Source organism: Perissodus microlepis, chromosome 2 (genome assembly GCF_051167445.1).
Source record: "Perissodus microlepis isolate ML-2025 ecotype Zambia chromosome 2, ASM5116744v1, whole genome shotgun sequence".
Lineage (NCBI taxonomy): Eukaryota > Metazoa > Chordata > Actinopteri > Cichliformes > Cichlidae > Perissodus > Perissodus microlepis.
The window spans coordinates 23,295,802-23,320,441 of record NC_140462.1 but is presented as its reverse complement, the minus strand read 5'-3'; the positions used below and the strand labels follow the sequence as shown (position 1 = coordinate 23,320,441).

Sequence of the window (24,640 nt, the reverse complement as noted above, 5' to 3'; positions counted from 1 at the left end):
GTAAAGGATTCAGGGAGTAACTGTGTAAGACTCATTTAAACTTTAGATTCTTTAAACTGAGTACTCTACAAACCCTGAACGCTGATCTAGTTGAACTGACCCAGCATGCTACCTGTGCTGTTTACGTGCATTTAACTACACATTTCAGCTCTGCAGACCTCAACTGTGATTGGTCTGTGAGTGAGTGGCTGTAGCTTCAGAGACAGAGCAGGTCATCTATTAGTTAAAAGGTTGGTAGTTTGATCCCCGGCTGCTCCAGTCTGCATGCCAAATATTCTTGGGCAAGATAGTAACCCTGAGCTGCTCTGATGCAGTTGCCGGAGTGTGAATGTTACACAGAAAGCACAACCATAGGAAAAAGGCATGCTGTGTAAAGCACTTAACTAGAGTAGAAATAGAAGAACCAGAATGTATTCAGCTTGCTCAGTATGCCAGTCTGTGTATATTTCTCTCCATCCTTTATTCCTGTAAAAGTAAGTTCTGTTCTTTCATATTTTAGCGCCAACATGAACTTTTGAGCTTCAGCAGAGGGATGCAGGCTCACCAGCAAGTACAAATACAAAAAATACTGAATGCTGCCCACTACAGCAGCTGTTCACTGCAAAGGTGTGGGTTACTCTGGAGTCTGACAGAAGTGTGCCGGTTTCATCTGTTTATGCCACTTCTCTGTTTCACACCACAGACAAATATGCCCATAAATATTTTGACCAATGCTAAATGCTACTGCAACAACAACAAAGAAAGAGGACAGTACATCAGAGTTATTACAGAGTCTCTGTTGCAGACAAGGAGGAGGAGGGCAGGAACACATTTCCTCCTGCCTTCAGCTGAAGGAGTGAAGAGTATAATTAGATTTGGAGCTTGTATATTGATCAGGAAGGACTGTGTTAATGGAGCCGGGATGTTAGCAGCAGCTTCCTGTTGGCTCTAATACAATCCAGCGCCAGCTGCTGAGAGAGCCCAGGACTGACTGTGTCGCAATACTAAAACTTGTCATTTCAGTTGTATTTGAAATACAGACTTTAGATTTAAACTATGGGGATTAATCATCAGAGTTCTCTAACTAGTTACACCCAGAATGCAGCAGAGACGACAGCACAGTGAGACGAGTTGAGCTTTATTTTGACACGATAGCAAAGCTACTTCTCTCCTCTCACTCTCCATTTTTTTCACCAAGTCTCCAGATCTGGGTCATTTTAAAATAACTCAGGAGTCGCAAAGGCTCGGTGACACGTTCGACAGCTGTGAGCGTCTAACAACCTCAAGCCTGCTTCTTTCAGCTGTTTGTGTTAGCAGATACTCAGAGCAGAACGACACTCTGCAGGTGCACGATGCTCTGCATGCTTCTGTCACGGCTGGGCAGCAGTCGTGTGGTGAATTGAGAAAAGGATCCAAAATGCAGGCACTGGCTGGGGTGCGAGTGAGTGTTTATTTACAGAGGTGATAAGGTGACAAAAACAGGAAGAGCAGAGCGGGGAGTAAACAAACCTAAACTGGGGAAAACTAAAGAACTAAACTTAAACCAAACACGCACGGGAGGAGGAACAAAATGCACAAAGAAAGATGGCGGAGAGACGCAGAATGAACACCGGGTTACACAGAGTAATGCAGACGGACATGGAGTTAAACAGACGATGCGACAGAGTACAGGAAAACACAGGGCTTAAATACACGGGGAGTAATCAGGGAATGGGCCACAGGAGGGAGACACAGCTGGGAGAAATTAGGCTAACAAGACGGGGGAGTGGTAAAACTGAACACACTGACATGAGACATGAACTTTCCAGGACGGAGGGACAGAGTCCAAAAAGGCCCAGACGGACAAGTTCAGGGGGCCGACCCGGAGGCCGACAGCGCCGGAGGCCAAAACAGTTCAGTTCCGGGGGCCGACCGTGTGAAAGGCAGCGGCAGTGGGGCAGGTCCGGAGGCCGGCCACGCAGTAGGCAGTGGCGTGGAAACAGTTCTGGGGCCGACCGTGCAGACGGCAACGGCGCCGGGAATGCAAGTCTGGAGGCCAGCCACACGGAAGGCAGTGGCGGCATGTAGGAGGTCGTCCACGCGGAAGGCGGGGGCGGCAACAGAAGTCCGGAGGCCGGCCACGGTGGTGATGATGCCCAACAAGCGGCCTGACAAATGACCGATGATGTTGAGGCGGCAGTTTGGGACCTGAAGGTGGCGTGATCCCTGCGGCACCAGGCGAGGTGGAGGCTGGACCAGACAAGGCAGAAGTTGAAGCAGAGGCTGGACCAGGCGACGCTGAAGCGGGTGCGGAGGCTGGACCAGGCGGAGCGGGTGAAGCTGAAGCAGATGCTGGACCAGACGAAGCTGATGAAGCTGAGGCTGAAGCTGGACCAGGCGAAGACAAAGCTGATGACGCTGAAGACGAAGACACGGAGGCCGCAGCTGGCGAGGATGAAGACACGGAGGGTGAAGCAGAGGCAGGGCCAGGCGACGGCGAGGGTGAAGACACGGAGGGTGAAGCAGAGGCCGGGCCAGGCGACGGCGAGGGTGTTGGAGCTGCTGCTGCAGGCGTGGGTGAAGCTGCTGCTGCTGCAGGCGTGGGTGAAGCTGCTGCTGCTGCAGGCGTGGGTGAAGCTGCTGCTGCTGCAGGCGTGGGTGAAGCTGCTGCTGCTGCGGGCGTGGGTGAAACAGCTGCTGCTGCTGCGGGCGTGGGTGAAACAGCTGCTGCTGCGGGCGTGGGTGAAACAGCTGCTGCTGCGGGCGTGGGTGAAACAGCTGCTGCTGCGGGCGTGGGTGAAACAGCTGCTGCTGCGGACGTTGCTGATGCAGCTGATGAGGGGGCTGCTGCAGGCGACGCTGCTGTAGCTGAAGGCTGGATGGGCTCCTCGGGCCCCCCAGCAGACGAGGCAGGAGGCTGGACGGGTTCCTCGGGCCTCCCAGCAAAAACAGTCCAAAAACCAGTGGGCGCAGGGGCTCCTGGCACACGCAGGGCTGAACCAGCAGGCACGTGGGCCTCTGGATAACACAGGGCAGAACCAGTAGGTGCACGGGCCTCTGGCAGGAACGGATCAGAGCCAGTGGGCGCACGGGCCTCTGGCAGGAACAGATCAGAACCAGTAGGCACACGGGCCTCTGGCAGGGACAGGACAGAACCAGCAGGCACACGGGCCTCTGGCAGGGACAGGACAGAACCAGCAGGCACACGGGCCTCTGGCAGGAACGGATCAGAACCAGCAGGCACACGGGCCTCTGGCAGGAACGGATCAGGACCAGCAGGCACACGGGCCTCTGGCAGTGACAGAACAGGACCAGCAGGCACACGGGCCTCTGGCAGAGACACCGGTAACTGAAACTGCGCAGGGCACTGGCTTTGCCCAGGCAGCGCTGGCACGGTGCAGTTCTTAGCTGGCGTCTTGGCCTCCAGGGGTCCAGAGTCGGCTGAAGGCAGAAACTCAGCCTCTGGGGAGGCCCTGGGGCGAATAACAGTCTCTAAATTAGCCAGTTTCTGAGAAACTAGAGTGGTTTTAATGGGTTTGTCTCTCCGCTTAAAATGGGTGCTAGGAACGGGATTCAAAATGGGTGGCACAGACACAGCCTCCAGTATGGAGGGAGCGGGTGACCGGGCTAATGGAATAGATGCAGGCTGGGCTAATGAACTGGCTAAAGGCTGATGTACTGGTTGAAGTGAAACTGGAGTTGGTGGTGGAGTGGATGAAACACAGTCAGTTACTGTTATGGATGTTTTGAAAATGCCAACTTGTGAGAGGTCAGTTACCACGAAGGTGGGTAAGCTCCGTGTACTGTCTTTACTCTCACCATGAACAGCCCCAGAAAACACAGTCTCAGAAGCACCAGCGTCCTTTGAGCTCACCACAGCTGGTCGCACAGAAGTCCCTGAATCCGGCTGTGGGGTGAAGCGCCGGCGGCGCGATCGTTGCTTCCCCACCGCTGATGGCTCTGACGGGCAGGGCAAAACCTCCGGCGGGTCGGGCCGTGAAACCTCCGGTGGGTGAAGCTGAGACGGCTGCTTCGGGACGGTCGTAGTCCGCTGTTGCTGGGCAGGATCCGCTACTTCCCGAGCTTGCACCGCCTCCCGGGCTTTATGCAGCTCAGAGATTAAGTCCGTAAATCCCCTGACCTGGTGGAGATAGGGATTTCCATCCAGAATAGCCTCAATGGCATTTATCCCCACAACCTTCGCTCGTGTGTTGGAGGTGTGGGTTACCCAGTCCACCAGGCGTAGGGCGCGTGTGAGGTCGCTCTCCCCGGGCGAGTCCGCTGGATCCATCTTGTGGTCGCGTCGTACTGTCACGGCTGGGCAGCAGTCGTGTGGTGAATTGAGAAAAGGATCCAAAATGCAGGCACTGGCTGGGGTGCGAGTGAGTGTTTATTTACAGAGGTGATAAGGTGACAAAAACAGGAAGAGCAGAGCGGGGAGTAAACAAACCTAAACTGGGGAAAACTAAAGAACTAAACTTAAACCAAACACGCACGGGAGGAGGAACAAAATGCACAAAGAAAGATGGCAGAGAGACGCAGAATGAACACTGGGTTACACAGAGTAATGCAGACGGACATGGCATTAAACAGACGACGCGACAGAGAGCACAGGAAAACACAGGGCTTAAATACACGGGGAGTAATCAGGGAATGGGCCACAGGCGGGAGACACAGCTGGGAGAAATTAGGCTAACGAGACGGGGGAGTGGTAAAACTGAACACACTGACATGAGACATGAACTTTCAGAATAAAACAGGAAACTAACAGACAGAACCAGACAGGACACTGAACTTGACAGGCGGACTCATAAGTAGACACAATAACACCATGGACAGACAGAGGGAACACAGAGAAGTGGGAGCAGGCAGGAAAAGAACAGAAACCTAACAAATGGCAAATCACAACAGAATACATACTCGGAATGAACAAAAGCATAAGGAAACACAAAACACTGAGTCGGCAGGCTCAGGACCATGACAGCTTCTTCTCTTCTCTGCATCAAGGAGACAGATACTCACTCAAAGGACCTTTCAATGACTCACTTTACATGTTTAAATATCTGTCTTTCTGATTGGTCAAAACCTGCAACTCTTCTGCTCACTGTGGACATGTTAATAGAAGAGCCATTGTCTGCTTAAGGTTCAATAAAGGTTACGATCTGTACTGGAAACCTGATTTTTGATATGTTCAAAGGTCGAGTAGCTTCAACTGCATCTGTGTGCGTCTAAATAACAGTCGCTTGCAGCTAAAGTGAAAATTTGCTGAGCACTGATTTTATTCACAAATCTCAAGGTTTGATGCTTTTTTTTGAAATGATGTTTTAATATTGGCTTCAGACATTAAAAAATGGTGATCTCTGTCAAAGTCAATTAATTCTGTGAATATTGTGTAAAACAGTAACAATAAAACCATATTTATGTACTTGCATTACTTATGCTGTGTTATTACTCAACATTTAGAGTATGAAAGCAAAACTGACACTCTGTGTGTGTGTGTGTGTGTGTGTGTGTGTGTGTGTGTGTGTGTGTGTGTGTGTGTGTGTGTACTCCCTCAGTGTCTCAGATGGTGATTGAGGAGGTGAGTGTTCTGCAGACTCAGCTGGAGATCGAGAAGTCGTGTCGGGAGAATGCAGAGGCCCTGGCCACAAAGGTTGCACGCAAACACGCGCACACACACACACACACACACACACACACACACACACACGCTGCTCAATAATCAATGCTAAGATTAGAATTATCAGGGCTCAGCTGGCAGTATCAGGAGGAGTCAGGATGACTGTGCACAGAGACGATTTGACTACATTATCTGTGTGCATTAATGCCTCCACTGCAACAGCTGTGTGGTTACATTAATGATGTAGTAATATGTCTAAAATACTTAGAACAGGTACAGGGATGATGGTGAACAATTATACAGTTTAAAGGTACGGAACAGATTTTCATGTTGATAAAAGTACTAATAATGCCTTAAAGTGCTGTCACTTTCTATCATTTCTTCCACAAACTGTTTGTCTCTCGCCTCCTGTTGCCGATTGAGTTTCTGAATAAATGAACTGATCGTTTGTCCAGTGTGACGCCTGACATACATGATGCCTGCCCAGATTATTATTATTGACTAAAAATAAGTTCTAAAAGACAAAAAAACAACAACAAATCATCATCACAGAGCATTAGAAACATCTCAACTCATAAAATAAAAGCAACGTAACCTGTCAGACCAACTAATGCTGTAAAAAGCGCAATGCTTCATTACTGTTCTGAACAGTAATGAAGTAGACATTTGAAGTATAATGAAAAGAAAATAATCCAGACCAGAGCAAAGATTATTATTAAAATCTATTAAAATCTAAATGCAGTAAACAGGAAATGTGTGCTTCAGGATTGATCCCAGTAGTTTGTGATCTATGATTTCTGTGGCTTTAATCTCACTGAGCTGCTCTTACTGTCGACCCCTGTAACCTCTGACCTGCAGCTGAACTGTGAGAACAGGAAGCTGAAGTACCCGAGTCTGACGTCACGGCCGTGTTTGGACGAGCTGCTCCCCAGCATCTCCGACTGCATCGCGCTGGAGGCCGACGCAGACGCAGCAGACACGGGAGACTGCAGCCCCGACGTCTTCACGCAGTACCATCAGCAGGTTAAAGGTACAGCTCACCAAATGAGGTTCACCTTCCACAAACAGCAGGAACGTGTTCTGGAACAACGTTTTTGTCACGGATTCATTTTTACTCATTCATTCTTGCTAATAATATATTTTTAAATCACTGCACTTGATGAGTTTTCCAATACACTCCATAATTCAGCTGCTAATCTGAATAAATGAATATACTTCACTGTGTTTGCTCAGAGCTGAGGGAGACGGTGAACAGCTTGTTGGAGGAGAAGAAGAATTTTGTCTGTCAGATTCATGACCAGCAGCAAAGGATAGAAGAGCTGATTACACAGGTGAATACTGCACAGCACAAACATTACTGTTTGTGACATCATGGGTCACGTGATTAGTTTGTTTCTGGAAACATTTTTTCAGTCCAAACCTTTCTCTTATCATACAAGCTTAAATTGTGGGTCAGTGTCTCGATAGTCATTAAGATTTCATAAATAAAAATAGAAAGAGAAATAAAGTTTCTGTTTTTAAGGCGTTTTCTGTGTGTTTGCTCTTCCACTGCGAGCAGTCAGAGAAAGATCAGACCGAGATGAAGCAGCTTCGTGAAACAGTCGAGCAGCAAAGTAAAACCATCAAGAGATTTAACAGAGGTGAGTCGAAATAAACTGCAGGCAAAGAGCAACTTAATGCAAAGCAGAGAGCTGGAGTAAAAGCACAAGTAACCTCATTCAGCATCACATTTATGCTGCTATGCTAATAACTCCAAACCCTTAGCGTAACATCAGTGCCTTTCTAAACATGCCCCCCCCCCCCCCCCCCCCCCCCCCCCCCCCGTCTCTGCAGTCTCCATGATGGCAGCTCAGGAGTATGAGGGAATGAAGGAGCAGCTCGACTTGGAGCAGAGCCTCCGAGTCAAAGCTGAAACTTATGCACACGAGGTAAAGAGTGAGTCACAGAAATGCGGCTGTACAGGCAAACACCAAAAGAAGCTTAAAATCTGCCTTTTCCTGTTTGTCTTGGCAGAGCAGAAATTTGAAATATGATTCATGGTGGAATCAAACACTCCTTCCAGTTTTCCAGCTGGCAAACACAATGACTAATCTTTCACTACGTTAATACATAAAAGCCATGCTTGCTGCTGTGGCTGCTGTCTCACCACAGCTGCAGAACTTAATCTTCATATTTTGCATAATCGGCATTTGAGAGTTTCTCCTCTTCGTCCAGAGCACTTTGTGACTCCCACAGTTTTCTAAAGTCATTCATTCTGATAATCCAAGTAACTGTTTCCATGAACTGAAAGCTGAGCTTTGCTGCTGCTAGCTTCAGTGATAAACAGTGAGCTGTGTTTCTGTGCTTGTAACTGATGTGTGTGTTAATATTGGTGAAATGTCCTGAATCTGGTGTTTACTGATCTGAAAAGTGAACAGTCTGTGGGATTAAAGCAGATTCTGTGATGGTTTGTTTAGAGTAAAGATTCACAGACGGGCATTTCCTTCTCTCTTTCTAAAACTTCCTTTGTTCCCATCATCCTCATCATCGTCCTCGGTCTTCTGCAGATGCTGGTGAAGCAGAAGGAGGCCAACAGGCAAAGCATGCTACTGCTGCAGAGTGCTGAGCCCAGCGTTCAGCTGCTCAAAGCCCTTGAAGACGTTGCTGCCGTCACCAAAACCCTGGAGGAGGAGCGACTGCAGCATCAGCAGAAGGTAAAATATGAAGCCTCTTCTTCTGCAGCCTTAATTTCACTGCCAGGAAGGCGGAGTTTCTACTGCTGGAGCTGTGTGCAGATATCGTGAAACAAGCAAATATGATCATCGTGCATGGTTAAGGATAATAGCAGAGGTGTGATTTTGTTGTGTTTACCTGTGAAATCATGTAGAGCAGTTAAATAATACTCTCAGTCAAAGCGGTGAGTGAGAGCTGTGCCTGTGCTGAAATATTTCAGCTGTGCTGAAAGAGTTTAAATATCTAAATTAAAAATTGATATTATTTTTCTTGTGTGTCTTGTTGTGGTTTCACTTCCAGGCTTTGCATTTTGTCTCTAGTTCCTTTTCTGATCTTCTCCACCCTCATTGGCTCCATCTGTTCTCAGTTCCTTCTGTAGTCCTGCCTCGGTGCTTCCTGGAGATTCTGCTTTTCTGGACATTTTGGAATTTTTGTTTTGATTTTTAAATGAGTTAAATCGGTTTAGCACTGAAGCTTGCTCTTTGCTAATACTCTTCTTTGGTTTGCATGTTGATCAGACAGTCAATAATATACCCAATAAACAGAAAATATGCACATAGTCTGAAATGACACAGTCTACAGTACTACATATTTCTTGTAACATATTTCACACCGGTCCCATCATGACCTTGACTGAAGGAAAAATAAATACTGAAGGAGGACATGCAGAGGGTTGGTGTGACAGAGGAGGATGTTGGGATAGGGTGTGATGGAGGAAGCTGTGGCGACCCCTAAAGGGAGCAGCTGGAAGAAGAAGAAGGTTGTTAAAGGTTGAGTTTTAAAACAGCCGACTTGTGCTGGGAGGTGAATAAAACCCTCAGTAATCCAAAGCAAGGGTACATGTAGTATAATAACTCAGGTAATTCGATTTTTAGTTTTGCTTCAACAGTTGGTGACATTCTGCAGGTATCATAGGTGAAGCTGGTCCTTTACTTTTTAGTTATTCCTTGATGAGATGCGGTGGTCATGTGATTTAATGGGTCTGATGGCCTTTCATCCAGTGCTGCATGCTTGGAAAGCCTTCAGTCTGGTAACGGTGCTTCTGTGTAGCTTGTTCTGAATCATGTGCTACGCCTGTGTGTAGGTGCAGAACCTGGAGGAACAGCTGGAGCAGAACCGTGTGAAGACACAGCTGGAGGCTCTGCAGAGGCAGCTGGAGCTGCTGGAGGTGGACAAGAAGGAGGCGGAGGGACGACTGGAGCAGGCACTGAAGAAGAACGAGGAGCTGGAGGAAAAAGGTGGGTGGAGGTGGAGACGCACACACATTAAGAGTGTCCCATAGAGAATATATACAGGAGGTGCACTTCACCAAGTCCTCAGGTGAGCATTAAAATAGAAGTTTAACATTAAAAGGAGACAGGAGACACACAGCATAGCAACAGAAAAAAACTATCTCTGATTGGCTGGCAAGAGTCCGCCTAAACAAACTGAGTGTAACACAGTGAAGTAGATTGTTGCTTTTGTAGGAAGACGTGATGAAGCTAAAGATAGAACAAACACGTCCTCTCAGACCTGTGGGCGCGTCTCTTCTTTCAAAGGACAGAATAATATTTCAGCTGCATGAAAACTGGAGTCCTGTTAAAACTGGGATCAGTGAAGCCTCATGCTGCTACATGTTATTTATGCACCAATACTTTTCCAGCCAATGTGGCACGTGTCAATTGACCCAGTTTTAGTGCTCAGATCAAGCTGCACCAGAATCAGACCGCTTCAACCTTCTGTTTTCCATTTTTGTTCCTAATAAAATGGACGTGCTGATGAATATGCAGAGGATTAGCAGGGGTGGACTCAATAACTCTGCACACCCACAGAGTCCTCATTTTGTCAGCTGACCCTATGTGTTGATTAAAGCTTTAATATCATTGCGTGCCTAGTATAGAACACTGGAGGTAAAGGGAGGCTGTATTTACTGAATTGTGCCCACTGTGATCTTCTGGAATGAAAGTTTTCCACATTATAGATGAAAAAATGAGTTAAAATAGGAAAAGGGAATAACATACAGCAGCAGGCAGGCTGAATGGTAATCTGAGGCACCGATCAGGTCCCACACTCTGACATACAGAGAAAGACCCCACAGCTTTTAAACACAGAAGCAGGTGCCATGAGATGAGGTTCAGATAATTCTTATATTCAAGTAAAATGTCACAAACTCACTGAAGCTGAATATGAGAGACAATAATACAAATATTAACTGTTTAAGTCTGGTTTAACTTATGTTTTTGTCTGACCTGCTCCCCGATTGGCTTTTATATTCATCCTCAATCAATAATCAATAATTTCTATGTTAGCTTTGAGTCTCTTTCAAGCACTTTTTCCTGAATCTTCTAAAGACGAGGAGCAAGTAAATGAACTGCAGCAGACTGATTAATGAGAAATAATCTACATTTATAATTCGCATTAAGCAAAACTAAGTAAAAATAAAATATCCATGGTACAGTTAATGTTTTACGGTTTTTAGTGATTTTCTATTGTAGTATAATGTGAGGAGGAAACAGCTGACCCGATGGCTGATTAAATAAGAGGGTTACAGGTCTCGGTGCTTCGTGGCTCCTGTGTTTATTCCTCTGCTGATGCAGAAAGAAACAGGATGACTCCAGCCTCACAACACTGTCTGATACTCGTAAATGGGTCACATGATGTCAGGGCTAAAACCAGCAACCAATGACAACCGTTAAAAACATGACCAGATCCTGCTCTCTGAGTTTAGGAAGGAGCTTCAATGAAAGAAAATCATTGAAGCTCATCATTGAAGCAGCTGAGAGGATTTTTAACCGCTCACGTTTTCTCCTCTCCAGTTCACGAGCTCCAGGAGGCCCAGAAAAAAATCGCCATTACGACCAGCACAGACCCTCCTCCTCCTGCACCTGGGGTCGCGCCGCCTCCCGCCCCTCCTCCACAGCCACCGCCACCCCCTCCTCCTCCCCCTCCCCCTCCACCTCCGCCTCCCCCCTCCAGATGTAACCCCCTCAGGTGAGAGACCAGCGTTTGTCTCGGCCAATCAGAAAGCCTGGCTGCCAGTGAGGGCAAACACATGAATAAATAAATAAATATTAAGAGAAGGACTTAAAATCACGTATTTATTTTCCCGTATCTGATACTGAGAGTAACAACAATCTGATAAAAAGCTGATATGGATTTTCTTTCATATGTGAGATAAACATGTCGCTGAAGCTGTAATAGGAAGTAAATTTGACTATTTGCACATAAGTCTGACCTCATGATTTTTCTTTTGTTTCTTGGTTTTTCATTTTGAATCCTGTTTCTTCAGCTCTCTGATAGCCATCATGAGGAAATCTTCCAAAGGTTCCAAAGCCTCCGTGAAGGCTGAGCAGCCTCCTGGTGGGTTTCACCACACTGTTTTATATTCATGTATTGATAGACAGAATGTTGTTGTTATTATTTATCATGATTGTTATGGTCAACAGCATGTTCTCAGCCAAAGCCAGCCTCAGAAATAAATGATAACGCTACGTTAATCCAGTAGGTGTAATTTGGGTTTGTCTCCCTCTGGCTGTCCAGCTGCTGCTGAAGGTGTGGATGACGTGAAAGTGAAGGCGGTGAACGAGATGATGGAGCGGATCAAACATGGCGTCGTCCTGCGGCCCGTCAAGAGTCAGGACACCAAGGTGAGACGGAGCACTGCACGCTGAGAGGCGTAACCCTAACCCTTTTTTTTCACAGCTAAATTTGAAAAACAAGGACACGACTGGAGTTACGAGTGCAGATGTGAACTCCAGTTTAAACCAGTAAATGTGCTGAGCTGCATTTCCAGCATGACGAGGCACAGACATGCGTCACCTGTCAGGAATAACAGGCGTTTGTGTGTCTTTGCGGTCGACCTGCCTCCGTTTCAGTCACTTGTTTTCTTCTCTTTGTTGTTGTTTTGTGTCCTTTGTGTGTCTCTTCTTTAGTCTTATATGAAGCCAACAACGAAGCTTGGGTCATTGTTGTTGGGGCTTTTGTCTCTGTGGGTATTTTTAGAAACACTGACACCCCTCCATTGATTCCCAAATATATAAATGGATGTAGAAACACCTGAGCTTGATCTATCAGCTGGTAAAGGCTGTGAGGTGAAGTCTCTGACAGGAACCACATATAATCTGATCCAAGAATAAGAAAAAACAGAAAACCTCGTTCATTTTTTTATCATTTCCTGCTCACCTTAATATGTAAAGAAAAAAGATCACAGTATTTACTATAGTGTATTTTAATGCTCCAGAATGTGAGTGAAGCATACACTCTATAAGAAGACGCATTTGCTCATGACCATTTTAAACTAATTGTCAAACGGGTTCTTTTGTTGTCAGCTTCCATTGATTTTTTTACCTTCAACAAGAGTAACAGATTAAATGTCACAAATATGAGCTGTAAAAAATCAATCTGTACTTCCTGATTCATCCTTCCTGTTTTATCTCAGCTCTGTTGTTCATGTGAAAATGAATCCGGGTGTCTGTTAATACTTTCAGGGCTGTTTTTTCTCGTGCAGTCTGAAAGCACTCTGCCTGATTGCTGTCCTCTCTTTCCTCTCCATGTTTCTTCTTCTTTGTGCTGCTGCAGAGGATAGCAGTAAAAGTGAGTCAAGTCACAGTTGCTCTCTGGGCTTTCCAGAGAGACTAACACACACACACACACACACACACACACACACACACACACACACACTGCAGGTCCTCTTCCAGTCACTAAAACATGTCACTTTAACGTCCATTGTTAAGCACTTCATGGCCCGGACACCATGTGCCTGCTCAGTTACTAGAAGCTTCTTCCCCTTTTCCATGATTCTCTGCTAGTGATGCTGCACAGATCTGTCGGTGGAACATGAAGGTCATGAAGGTCAAGTGTGATGTTTCTGTTTTTGTTCCAGCAGCCTCCAACCTGTGAGGAGAAACAGCAGGAGAGCGCCATGGAGGAACTGAAAGGCATCCTGGTAAAACGGGCTTATGTTGGCTTTACTGCAGCGTGTTAAATGTTGTTAAATGTGAAAAGAGAATATTCAGACAAACTGCATGGATCTTCCTGTGTACACTGGAGATGTCAAGAGGAGAAATAAGTGCATTGCCCCCTGGTGGGCGGTGCGCATCGTAAGCTCTGACCCCACGAATACGCCAGGCTTAAGATGGTGCTTGTTTCCATCAGACCTGCTGCAGGGTGTTTGAGGATTGATCTGGACGTGGTTTTCTGTTCCACATCGCTGCGAACAGTGCCGGGTTTCTGTTTCGCTGAACCAAGTTGCTCAGAGCAGACAAAGAGCAGAGGAGGCCAGACACGGAAACAACGCAAAACATCAGATTAACTGTGAAAATACGAGTAACTGCATGAAGGATAATTCAAAACTCCCCCAGAGACAGACCTCATGTCATTCAATACATTCAGCCCTCCCACTCGAGTGGGAGGGACACTAAACAGCCCACCAAGGAGGTTGTAGCTCTGAGCAGTTGTGTGATCCACTCTGACTCAATGTCTCAGCCTCGTGTTGCCAGCACACCCTCACGACACGTTTGGGTGCGTCGAGACTGGAGCATCTTCCCCCACCACCTGATCGTGCCGGGTGCACTTATGAACACTCTGGTGCTCAAACAAAGTGTTTGTTAAAGGCAACCTGTGACTAGCACAGAGGTTTCAGGTTCAGCTGACTGACACTGTAACAATGTCTAAATGTAGTATTTATGTTTTCTGGACCTGACAGTTAGGATTGTGCAGTAGGATCAGTTGTAGCATCGCTGGTTGGAAACAATTTGTTTTCAGATTAAAAAACTGTACTTCCTGCAGTAATGTGTGTACTCCTCCAGGAGACGGTGAAGAGGAGCCCCAGCCGAGGCTCGCAGGAGTCGGGACCGTCACCTCCCGGAAAGAAGGACAGCGAGCTAGAGGTCATCCTGAGACGCCGACGCAACAAGGCGGGCGAGGCCGGCTCAGGAGGTAGCAACCTGTCACCAAGCTGCTCATCAGCGTTGCGTCTGCAGCTATTTTCATTAATTACATACAATAAAATATTTAGTCTTTAGAAATATTGAAAATCATTATCAAAAATGCCAACAAGGACCTCAAAGAGCCGCCATAGTGTTGGTCAGGATACTGTCACTAAAAGTTCTATATTATTTTGTACTATTGTTGTTTTTTACTGAAGTAAAAGTATTTAAGTATAATCAGGATAATATGAATATAAGATCTTAATAAGAGCTTAATGAACAAAAGTCTTTCCAAACTGCTGTGTCAGTTTGTGTCCAGCAGAGGGCGCACTGCGCACACAGGACAAACACTTCTGCTCTGCTTTCCTCGCATTGATTGACCCGTTTGGCAAAAAGAGCCACGACCTTCTGATTTTAAGTGTGCAGAGTATTTGAGCTGGATAAATATTCATCTACAAAACTTCTGATTTCTAAAAAAAAAAAACTGACACAAAGAAGAGCGAGCAGTAAGCAGTAGGATGTAGTTTGAGTAGGAGAAAAAGTTCAAGGAAGACAAAAACAGTGTTAAAAAGCAAATAAAAATAAAATAAAGATGAGTAGAAATTCAATACATGCAGTCAGAGAATATAAAGCCACAGATGAAACTAACATCTACCCTCTATTATCAGACATCTGACATTCTTTCTTCTAAATAAAAGTTCTATACCATTTTTTTAAGTCAGACTCATGTAAAAACCTGCTTTTTGGTTTTTGTCTGTCTCTTTGATAACCAGATGAGGGCCATATGAGCCACGTCTCATCTTCTGACAGCCTGAATGGAAGGCGAACCAGCAGCGACTCCGGCAAAGATCCAGAAGGGCCCGGCTGGCTGAGTGCCCCGTCTGACCCAGCAGGGCCCAGGCTTAGCCCAGAGAGACAGGGGTCGGGCTCGGGGCCGGTCGTAGCCCGGAGGAAGAGCTCGGACACGGGCAAGGAGAGGAGGTCCTGCAGCTCTCTATCTGAGAAAGAAACAGCCGAGTCTCCAGTCAGCAACGGCTGCATCAACAGGTGGAGCGACACTCATCACAAGCATGCCCTCCATCCCATCCTTATACTTTCTGACCCGGGTGGAGACACCATCAGTATCCCTGGAAGTTAATGTATCTAATCTAAAAACCTTTGCATGTGTAAAACAAACACAGAAAAGAATATTTGAAGTCATGCAGTCAAGAAGGAGGCTATGTATAGCATAGCTGCAGTTTTAGAGTCCAGGTTCCAGCACAAGGTTGATGCTGACCTGGTCTCCACAGATTACAGTGATCGCTGCGTCTCGGCTGTTCTCGGTCTCTGACATGTTGCTTGCTGTCTCTGCTCCACAGTGTCGAGGAGGATCAAATCAAGTCAAACGGAGTCGACCATGCAGTGCCCGGTGATGATGCAGACGCCGCCCTCTCCGCCGGCTCAATCAACGGCAGCGCAGACGCAGAGTGCTAGGATGGACTCTGAGTATCTTCGGTTTGTGCGTTTATTGACAAAAGAGTGATAAGATCAGATGATTTGCAGAGTGTTTGCCTTTTGTTTACTGTGTCAGATCAAAAATGGAAACGTTGACTTTGTTGTACTTTTGTATTTATGTTTTTTTTGGATTTACACTAACCGACTAACAACTCGCTCAGATGAAGATGCGCAGGTAACAGAGCAGTAAGAGCTAATGCACTGGTGACTTTTTGAAAAAAGCAGGGCTCAGATAAGGGGAGGTGATCAGCCATTGTAGAAACTCCAGCGGCACAAAGACCGACTGTATCTGCTGCTCCAAACGTACCACATGAGGCTAACGCGCTCACATTCAATAAAACTGACACTCGTATTTTTGTAGCTGCTTCTAAAAACACCAAAAAGTCTCAAAGGAGCCAAAAGAACAGCGTTAGTGCACTGTTGGCTTTTCTACAACGGCTTTTATCGGCCGCTCGCTTCTCTGATGATTTTTGAACATAAACCTGTGGATCCAGGAGGAAGGATGGGCTGCACTGTACAAGGGAAGCTGCACTATTTTTGCACAGATACTCAGTTTTCTTCAGACACTTTGACTTGTATAAAGACTGCAAAGCTTTAGGTTGATTTTTTTCTATTTGATGCACAAAGATTCTGCTTAGCGTCACTTTGTGTCATCAGCAGGAATGCGCTGTACTGTTATAGAGCCCAGTTCTCTGGCTTCTCCTGCCTTGCCTCCACCTCCTGTAATTTTTCTCCTGGTTAAGTTAGACCTGTGCTGGCATCCTCAGCGGCGCGAGCATAACTGGTTTTTCTCTGTTTATGACCTGCAGTTGCAAATAGTGGAGAAACGCTCTTCTTCTGCTGCTTTCAAACAAACGAAACACTTTGTCATGGGTTGCTTTTGAGATGTGCACCACAGATTCTGCTGTGTTCTCCGGCAAACCAAGCAATACCAAATGTACCAACAGACAGATGATTGCAGTTTTAAAAGCGTGTTTTTTTGGTAATGTGGGGATGTTAAAATCGAAGCTTCTTTTCAGACATGTTCTAGTCAATGATGAAAGCATTGGATGTTTCAGAAAATTCTAGATGAGGTAAATGAACAGTTTAGTTTTGTTGTGCTGCTTTCAGCTTCCTGCAGTTGCCTGCAGCTCCACCTGTCCAGGCGTTTACCCGAGTATGAGCTCAGGCTGATGAAAACACCTGGGAGTCATTTTTATAGACAGGGTTTAAAAAAACAAACGCTTCCTGCCTTCTCACACCTTTCAGTCCAGGTGTGTCGTCATAAGTCATGCAAGGTGAGAAGGAGGGAAACACAGAAGTGACATGTGACTGATATTTCAGGTTTAGAGGAACACGGCGCAAGCTTTTTAATGATACATGTCACAGAAATGTTCTCAGGGTCCATGGGTCAGACCTTCATCAAACCTACTTTAGGGGCCTCAGTGAGAAAACGATGAGGAAAGACACAGACCGCTTTTTTGTTTTTCTGGTTAAATGAGCTAAGAATAGAAGTGCTTTGTAGGAATTAGGGTGCTTGTGTACTTTTTCTACCTCTCCATACACCTGCATCTAAACCTCAACATCCTGAGTTATAGTCTGTGGCGTGAAAACTCATGAGATCGTGTCATAGTCCACCAGAGACGAGATGTCTTCCTCCACTGAATCAGCACTGAGTCCAGAGACCTGTGTGCACGTGTCCTGAAACACCGCCCTCGTTCCTCACCACAACAGTTGACTTTTATTTTGTAGGGCTTGCTGTCTTTACACCGCTTTCCTGGCACGTGCCCGCAACATTAAAACAATTTTTTACGAGTATGCAAAGACGCAAGGCACATTTATGTGACGCTTTCACTGCTTGTCATCTTTTCTTAAAACACAGAATCACATTTAAAAAGTGCATTTTGTTCCGTCCATTCGGTGTGTTTTACTCTATTGCAAAAGGACCACACACTCAACATCAGAAGCTGCCTCAGGCCTGAATATTATGCATATTGAGGCCTTGCACAGGCCTCCGGATGGCAGGGGAGTCCCCCTGCAGATGGTGCAGGTTTTGGGTCCTCGCATCGATTGCTTAGTTGGTAACCAAGTGGCTTCTTAACTGAGGGATATACCATATTTGACAGAGATGGGGTGACTAGATATTGTGTGTGTTTGAGATATAAATGGAGTGTTGGTTTTTTTTAAACATCACTTTAAATAAATTGGAATTCAAATAAAACGAGAGGTTTCTGTCTTTATTTCAACAATGAATTTGGAAACCTGCAGTGGTTACATCATTGAAAGATATGATGAATGTGTGCCGAGTCAAAGATCACATGTGTGGTAATATGAACATATAGCATTACTTTGAGTTACTGCCACTGAATCTTAAAGTCATAGACCAACATGTGATATATGTCAGAGAAGATGATGTAAAGTTCAAAGGGCATAAAAATCTCCCCCTGCACAATCAGTGGATTTATTTTTGTACTCAAACCTATCACGCTGTTGATGTTCACGTAGGCCTATGTGCAAAGAACTGCTGTATTTTCTTTAGAAAATGAGAGATAGTAAAGCATTTTTTCTGCATGAATTTACAAAAGGAAGGAAAAAATGGAAGAAAATAAAAGCAAAATATTTCACAATAACTTACCTAAAAGCAAATCGTGCCACTTCTTTCCAGTTCTTCCACAAATAGTCACAAAAAAACTTTGATGTATAGATTAACCCACTTTAAACTGTATGATAAAACTCTATCAGCTGTAGCACATTAAATGCACATATAGGCTGCAAACCAGACAGCTATTAAACATGCAGTGTGTTGTGCATGGGTTGTGTCATGTTATGCATTCCACATTATTAATAATGATGGAAACAATACAATAAAGCTGAAGTAATTTTTGTTTTCTGGGATTTAAACTGAAGATCACTGACTGAGCTCTGAACTGTTTCATATTTTACTGTCATACAGAAACGAGGATCTGACAGTTTGTAAATGATGGATGATGCTCATTCTAAATTTCTTAAATAGCCCATTTCCCCAAAGCTCAACGAAACCTGTTTAAATTCATTCATAAGGTTTATGCAGCTGAAGTTTCTTCAAGGTGAAGTCTGGCTTTATGTTTTTCTTGTGTTGGTTTTAGTTATTAGAAAATGCATATCAATTCAAATAAATGATGTCACAGTTTGAGATTTCTTATATATTCTTTTAAATGGATAACTTTAACTTTTCTGTTTCTAATTTGACTGATTAATCAGTCTTATGAGCAATATCCTGCAATAATAAGGCCTTTTCATTTGGTATTTAGAACGATTTAAATATTTTATTCCTTGCATTAAAAAATGCAGATAAGATAGATTTACACATACTTCATTTCTACTGTTGTTTTCTGAATGTATTTATGTTACAGGACGGTTACAGGACCTTTTATAAAGTTAACCGTCTGAGCAAAGTAAACAAGTGTCGGACCCCTCCGAACCACCAGATGGCGCGCAGGCTCCCTTAAACCCACCTACAGTCGGCGGCCACTGTTGTTACGTAGGAATCCAAGATGGCGTCGCAGTATTTCCAAGAGATGCAGGAGAGCTTTAAAAATAACAACAAAAGCCGCGAATTTCCCGCTCATACGGCTAAAGTTCACTCGGTGGCGTGGAGCTGTGATGGCAGGAGGCTGGCCTCCGGGTCCTTTGATAAAACAGCGAGCGTCTTCGTGCTGGAAAAGGACCGTTTGGTGAGTCACATAGCGGCATGTTGCTAGTATGCTAGCGTTAGCCTGGTTAGCTCGCTACCGTGAATGAATGAATGTTTGACGTTAGAGAGCCGACTGTCACAAAAAACACGGCCCCCCTGGATAATCCCTATCACTCAATAACTGCCACTAACCGAACAGCCTTGTAGTTATTTAGGAATTTACGTCATTAAGCAGAAACCAATAAGCTCCGTCTGCAGCCCAGCTTTCTACTTCATTTTTTATTCATTTTAATTACGTATATATTTACTGATTAGTATTGTTATCGCTGAAATGCCCAAATTTATAAACTTTCATATTTATGTAAAGAGACATGATCAAAGTCACAGCCCTCAAGTTTAAATTATAACTTGCATAGCTGGATGCTAATTTTTTTTCCTTTCCACAAAGTGTGGTATGCAAGATAATCTGAGTCATATTTCTAAGAGAAAACTTTACAGGTGATCGTCTTGCTGGGCTGCTTGTGGATGTGCTCTGTAAAGTGGCACATGATGGATGTCTGATACATGCGATGTTTGTCTGCAGGTGAAAGAGAACAACTACAGAGGTCACAGTGACAGCGTGGATCAGCTCTGCTGGCATCCCACCAACCCGGATCTGTTCGTCACGGCGTCCGGAGACAAAACCATCCGCATCTGGGATGTACGCACCACCAAATGCATCGCCACCGTCAACACGAAGGGTAGGCTCTTGGTTTTTGTGGCAAACAGAGTCAGCAGCTAGTACTGACCTCAGGTTGCTGCTGTTTGCCTGCATTTTCTCTTTGGGAGTTATTGTAGCTGATAGAAGCTGACTGATTCAGGTAACTGACTGGGATCCTTTATGACCCCATCTGTATATTTATGTCAGTTTGTTAACATTGTAGGCTCTGATTTGATTGTAATTGGGCATTTACTATTGACAGTTGAAGATTTTAGATTAAGATTAAAAGTAATCCTAAGTATTTTTGAGTGCTTATGCTCAAAGGCTTTGAAAGATTCTACTTCTTTAAACCGGATGTTCGTTCAGCATGAAACAAAATCATGAAAATAGCAAACAGTCCGAGTATGATGACATCATCCAAATTTGTTAATCAGAATGTTACAGAGTCACCTGTTCATGGTGAATTCATGAGTCCGTACCTGCTGATTCATTTTTCCCAGGTGGTTTCTCCCGGGAAGCTTCTGTAATTTGAACATCCTTCAAATCTCATTAAAAATAATTGTCATACAGACTTCTGTAAGGCTTGTTTGTCTGATGTTATCCTCTAAACACACAGCTTGCATTAATGCTGAATGAGCTACCTGCGCTCTTAGCTGCAGCGCTGCTTACTGTGACTAATGGTGAAAAGACACTGACATAAACCATTGTGAGTTATAGATTTCAGTAAAGCGGCAAAGATGTTTACTGAGTCGAGCTTCCCAGATTATGAAGTCATAAGTAAAGCATAGTAAAATACAATTATTCCTTCATTCATGGTTACATTAGACAGCGAGTTGTAACCAGTTCTTTGAACAAACAACGTATCTCTGTGCAGCTGGTCAGCCCCCCAAAATTTAAATGAATAAAAAAAACCTTCTGGTTATTCAAAGATACAATAGTCTCACCGTCTGAGGAAAGTCTGCTGGGATGATAGCGGGCACTTTTGTATCGGTCATTCAAAATGCCCACCCGTACAGGAGTCATGACCCTTCTTTAAACTTCGCTCATCACTGTGTCATCAAAACTGAATCTTTGTCTAAAGGTGAAAACATCAACATCTGCTGGAGCCCGGATGGTCAAACCATCGCCGTGGGGAACAAAGATGACGTGGTGACTTTCATCGATGCCAAGACGCACCGCTCCAAGGCAGAAGAGCAGTTCAAGTTTGAGGTGAATGAGATCTCGTGGAACAACGACAACGACATGTTCTTCCTCACCAACGGAAACGGCTGCATCAATATTCTGAGGTACGGAGCAGATTTCTGCTCACGTTCATTCCTGACATGCATGTTCATGAAAAGCTGAGCGTCATGTTCTCCGTCGCTTCTCACACACTAACACAGGCTAGCTGCTGAGTGAAAGTGTACAACTAAAGGTTGGGGAGTTTGATTTTTCTTTTTTCAAATCAAGGTGAGAAAATGTCTACAAGCTGATCCCAGAGCTGGTGGGAATGGTCGCCACTTCATTGTGATTTGGCTTTAAAATGTGTTTTTGCATTATTAGAAAAACAGAGGAAGTTTTCTATCTGCTCCTAATTCTGTCTTTGAAAATGAACACGCAAATACTGCAGGTCAATAATAAGTAAAGGTTTGAAGGTATTTTACACTGACTCACGTTTTTCTTCACCTGTGCACGAGCCACGTGGACTCCTCTGAAACACTGGTGTCAAAGTCGTGTCAGAGTATTCTGATTATCTCCGTCATATAAATGACGATCTGCACTCATGAAATAAACGGTGGGTTTGTTCGCAGTTATCCCGAGTTGAAGCCCATCCAGTCCATCAATGCCCACCCGTCCAACTGCATCTGCATCAAGTTTGACCCCACAGGGAAGTACTTTGCCACAGGAAGTGCTGATGCGTTGGTCAGCCTGTGGGACGTGGAGGAGCTGGTGTGTGTCCGCTGCTTCTCCAGGTCAGAGACTGTTTATTTTCAGAGTTTTAGGTTTCATGAGATAATTACAGTAATGGTCTTTTAAAAAAATAAATAAAAACACATCATGGATCACATCTTTATCGTGGAATAGAAATGTGCCGTTATGACTCTAAGGTTATTCTGGATCTCAGAGAGTTTCTTTCTTTTATCACTCTGACGGTGCAGACTGGACTGGCCAGTGAGGACTCTGAGCTTCAGCCACGATGGCAAGATGCTAGCCTCGGCCTCCGAGGATCACTTCATAGACATCGCTGAGGTGGAAACGGGTCAGTGAGACAGTTTGGAGCTGTAAATTTGAAATATATATATTTTTTACTAAGCATTAAACACATTCTCCGTCTTCTCCTTGTGTTGTAGGAGAGAAGCTTTGGGAAGTTCAGTGTGACTCTCCAACCTTCACAGTCGCCTGGCACCCAAAGAGGCCCCTGCTGGCCTACGCCTGCGATGACAAGGAGGGCAAGTACGACAACAACCGGGAGGCGGGCACCGTCAAACTGTTTGGCCTACCCAATGACTCCTGAGGTCATTTCTGCATTCAGACTTGTTTAGCTTGAACTCTGTGAGCGAAACTTGCCAAGGATGGAAGTAGAGAGTCTTCTCCAGTGCCGAGCGCGATCCTAAAGCAGCAGTAGCCTTCTCCCACCAGCAGATGGTGCTGCTTTCCTAGCGCTTCCTTTACAAACTAACTTCATTCCTCATTTGTGTACATGAATAAAAATGTGCTGTAAGATACTGTTTGTATGTAAAATAAAGTGTTTTGATATTAAAGCTGCTCTCTGTCTATAAGTCTTTTGTTTTGAGCTCTGATAGCTGAACTTGTGATTATAGTTCAAATATGAAAATGATTTTTTATTTTTATTTGATTTTAGACACTGGATGTTGACTCATCATATCCTTCCTGCAGCCTGTAGGTATACACCAGGTAGGTGTACCAGATAAGAGGAGCTGCACCTGTACCCTGTATAAGTACAAACACACTCAAGCCAAGAAAATCCATTCGCTTTTGCCTTCAAGTCAAAGACTGATTCACTGCTTTTATTACATGTCCACTATTCCTAAATAGTTCATTTTTATTTCTACATCACGAGACCTTTTATTTTTTAATTAGGCCATCGTTATAAGGTTTAACACTGCCGAGGGTAAAACAGACATCAGCTGACAGCAGAAGTGTCTTCCTGTCTTTTCCTCCTGTGACTGCTTTATCTTCCTCCACCCTGACATACGTTCACAGTGTGAGCAAAAATTTAAGGCCCTCAGCCCAGGCTGGTGGCAGCTGGTCACTCCCGGTCCCCAGAGCCTGAGAGCAGCAGGCTGCAGGTTGTTTTCCCCTCGCAGCTTCCTGTCATCTTGGCGGGGATGTCAACGGGAACCCTGCCGTCTTGCTTTGATTTCTTTTAATTTGGTTCAACCCCACATGAGAAATGTGCCCAAAAACCTTCCTGTGGAGTGGCTGCCCTCTGCTGCCTTGCCTGTGCTGGCATTAAATTAACCTTTTATTTTATATTCAGAAATATTTGCTGGAAAATGTTTTAATGCTTCATTCACTAAAGTCTTTTAGAAACCTTTAAGGTTTCTGTGCAAAGAAGACAATGTGGTGAAGTGTCACCACTGAAACTTAAAGGTTTGTGAATTTGATGTTGTGTGTCTTTTGTCTCCCACCACAGTGTTTAACATGAAGATAATCAAGATATTTTAACCTGAGCAGGCGTTCTGTAACCTTAACCAGGTCATTTTGATTATATATATATATATATATATATATATATATATATAGTTCATATATGTTTATATTTTATAAGTTCAATTTGTTATATCTGTGCGATACTAAGAGGCATTCATATGCAACAGGTACTGTTGTAAACGTTTTCATACATACAAAGAAATATAGCAAAACAAGAGTAACAAACATGTATTAGTGCCCCCCGCCCACAACCCTAACCCTAATGTCACAACTGCTACAAACAGGTTAATATATATAAACATTGCTGTATTTTAGTGCCTCTTACTGTATATTGTGTGAGTATTGCTTTGGAGCAGGCAGTTATGTGTCAGCACAGTCTCATCTGTACGCTCACTGGTTGCTCGTGTTGTGTTTGGAAGTACAGCTGTTAACATGTGTGCAGGGTCCTTTCATCTGTGGCTCTACTGTATGCTTTTTCCAAATTAACTGACAGTGAGGTTGTACTCTTTATGTGAATTTATAGACTATCTTTACAATGTGTGGGTGAAGCAAATGGCAGTCACCTACAAGTGATTGAGTTTATATTCTTCTCATGAATCATAACAGAATAAATACACTAACAGCCAAAAGTATTCACTCACTCATCCAAATCATTAAATTCAGGTGTTCCAGTCAGTTCCATGTCCACAGGTGTATAAAATCAAGCAGCTAGGCATGCAGACTGCTTCTGCAAATACCTGAAAGAATGGCTGCTCTTGGGACCTCAATGAGTTCTAGTGTGATACTGTGGATGACACCTGTGCAACAGGTCCAGTTGTGAAATTTCCTCACTTCTAAATATTCTACTAAGTATTAGAGGGATTATAACAAAGTGGATGCAGGCTACAGACCTCCAAACTTCACATGGCCTTCAGATTAACTCAAGAATAGTGTGTTTCCAT

General features: G+C 44.6%; 2 protein-coding genes across 7 annotated transcripts in view; both read left to right on the top strand.

The window, feature by feature from the left end:
• The window catches only part of shtn3 (shootin 3), a 31,764-nt gene extending 13,871 nt beyond the window's left edge, over positions 1-17,893 (top strand). For 2 of the 6 annotated variants that reach the window (XM_084953028.1, XM_084953019.1), the window contains exons 3-17: positions 5,517-5,611; positions 6,437-6,608; positions 6,812-6,909; positions 7,137-7,218; positions 7,412-7,506; positions 8,125-8,271; positions 9,375-9,528; positions 11,086-11,260; positions 11,559-11,629; positions 11,810-11,916; positions 12,848-12,862; positions 13,158-13,217; positions 14,080-14,209; positions 14,973-15,246; positions 15,558-17,893. In XM_084953028.1, the coding sequence (XP_084809154.1) occupies positions 5,517-5,611; positions 6,437-6,608; positions 6,812-6,909; positions 7,137-7,218; positions 7,412-7,506; positions 8,125-8,271; positions 9,375-9,528; positions 11,086-11,260; positions 11,559-11,629; positions 11,810-11,916; positions 12,848-12,862; positions 13,158-13,217; positions 14,080-14,209; positions 14,973-15,246; positions 15,558-15,672 (1,790 nt within the window). In that variant the 3' untranslated portion in view covers positions 15,673-17,893. Of the gene's footprint in view, positions 1-5,516; positions 5,612-6,436; positions 6,609-6,811; positions 6,910-7,136; positions 7,219-7,411; positions 7,507-8,124; positions 8,272-9,374; positions 9,529-11,085; positions 11,261-11,558; positions 11,630-11,809; positions 11,917-12,847; positions 12,863-13,154; positions 13,218-14,079; positions 14,210-14,972; positions 15,247-15,557 lie in introns of all 6 variants that reach the window. The other 4 variants (XM_084953001.1, XM_084952993.1, XM_084953032.1 and 1 more) reach the window with 3 other exon arrangements.
• A 1,280-nt stretch (positions 17,894-19,173) lies between these two features.
• On the top strand, positions 19,174-22,790 carry thoc3 (THO complex 3). The gene is made up of 6 exons (XM_084952980.1): positions 19,174-19,385; positions 19,929-20,085; positions 21,127-21,331; positions 21,836-21,997; positions 22,184-22,284; positions 22,376-22,790. Exons 1-6 carry the CDS (start codon positions 19,206-19,208, stop codon positions 22,537-22,539), a joined length of 969 nt encoding a protein of 322 aa, XP_084809106.1. The 5' UTR covers positions 19,174-19,205; the 3' UTR covers positions 22,540-22,790.
• Positions 22,791-24,640: the final 1,850 nt, after the last annotated feature.

What these genes read in the sequence shown, in the direction of transcription:
- thoc3 (XM_084952980.1), top strand. Translation starts at nt 19,206, where the DNA reads ATGGCGTCGCAGTATTTCCAAGAGATGCAGGAGAGCTTTAAAAATAAC. An exon ending in GGCTGCATCAATATTCTGAG is followed by an intron (nt 21,332 to 21,835) that starts GTACGGAGCAGA and finishes GTTTGTTCGCAG; the next exon opens with TTATCCCGAGTTGAAGCCCA. An exon ending in TGTGTCCGCTGCTTCTCCAG is followed by an intron (nt 21,998 to 22,183) that starts GTCAGAGACTGT and finishes CTGACGGTGCAG; the next exon opens with ACTGGACTGGCCAGTGAGGA.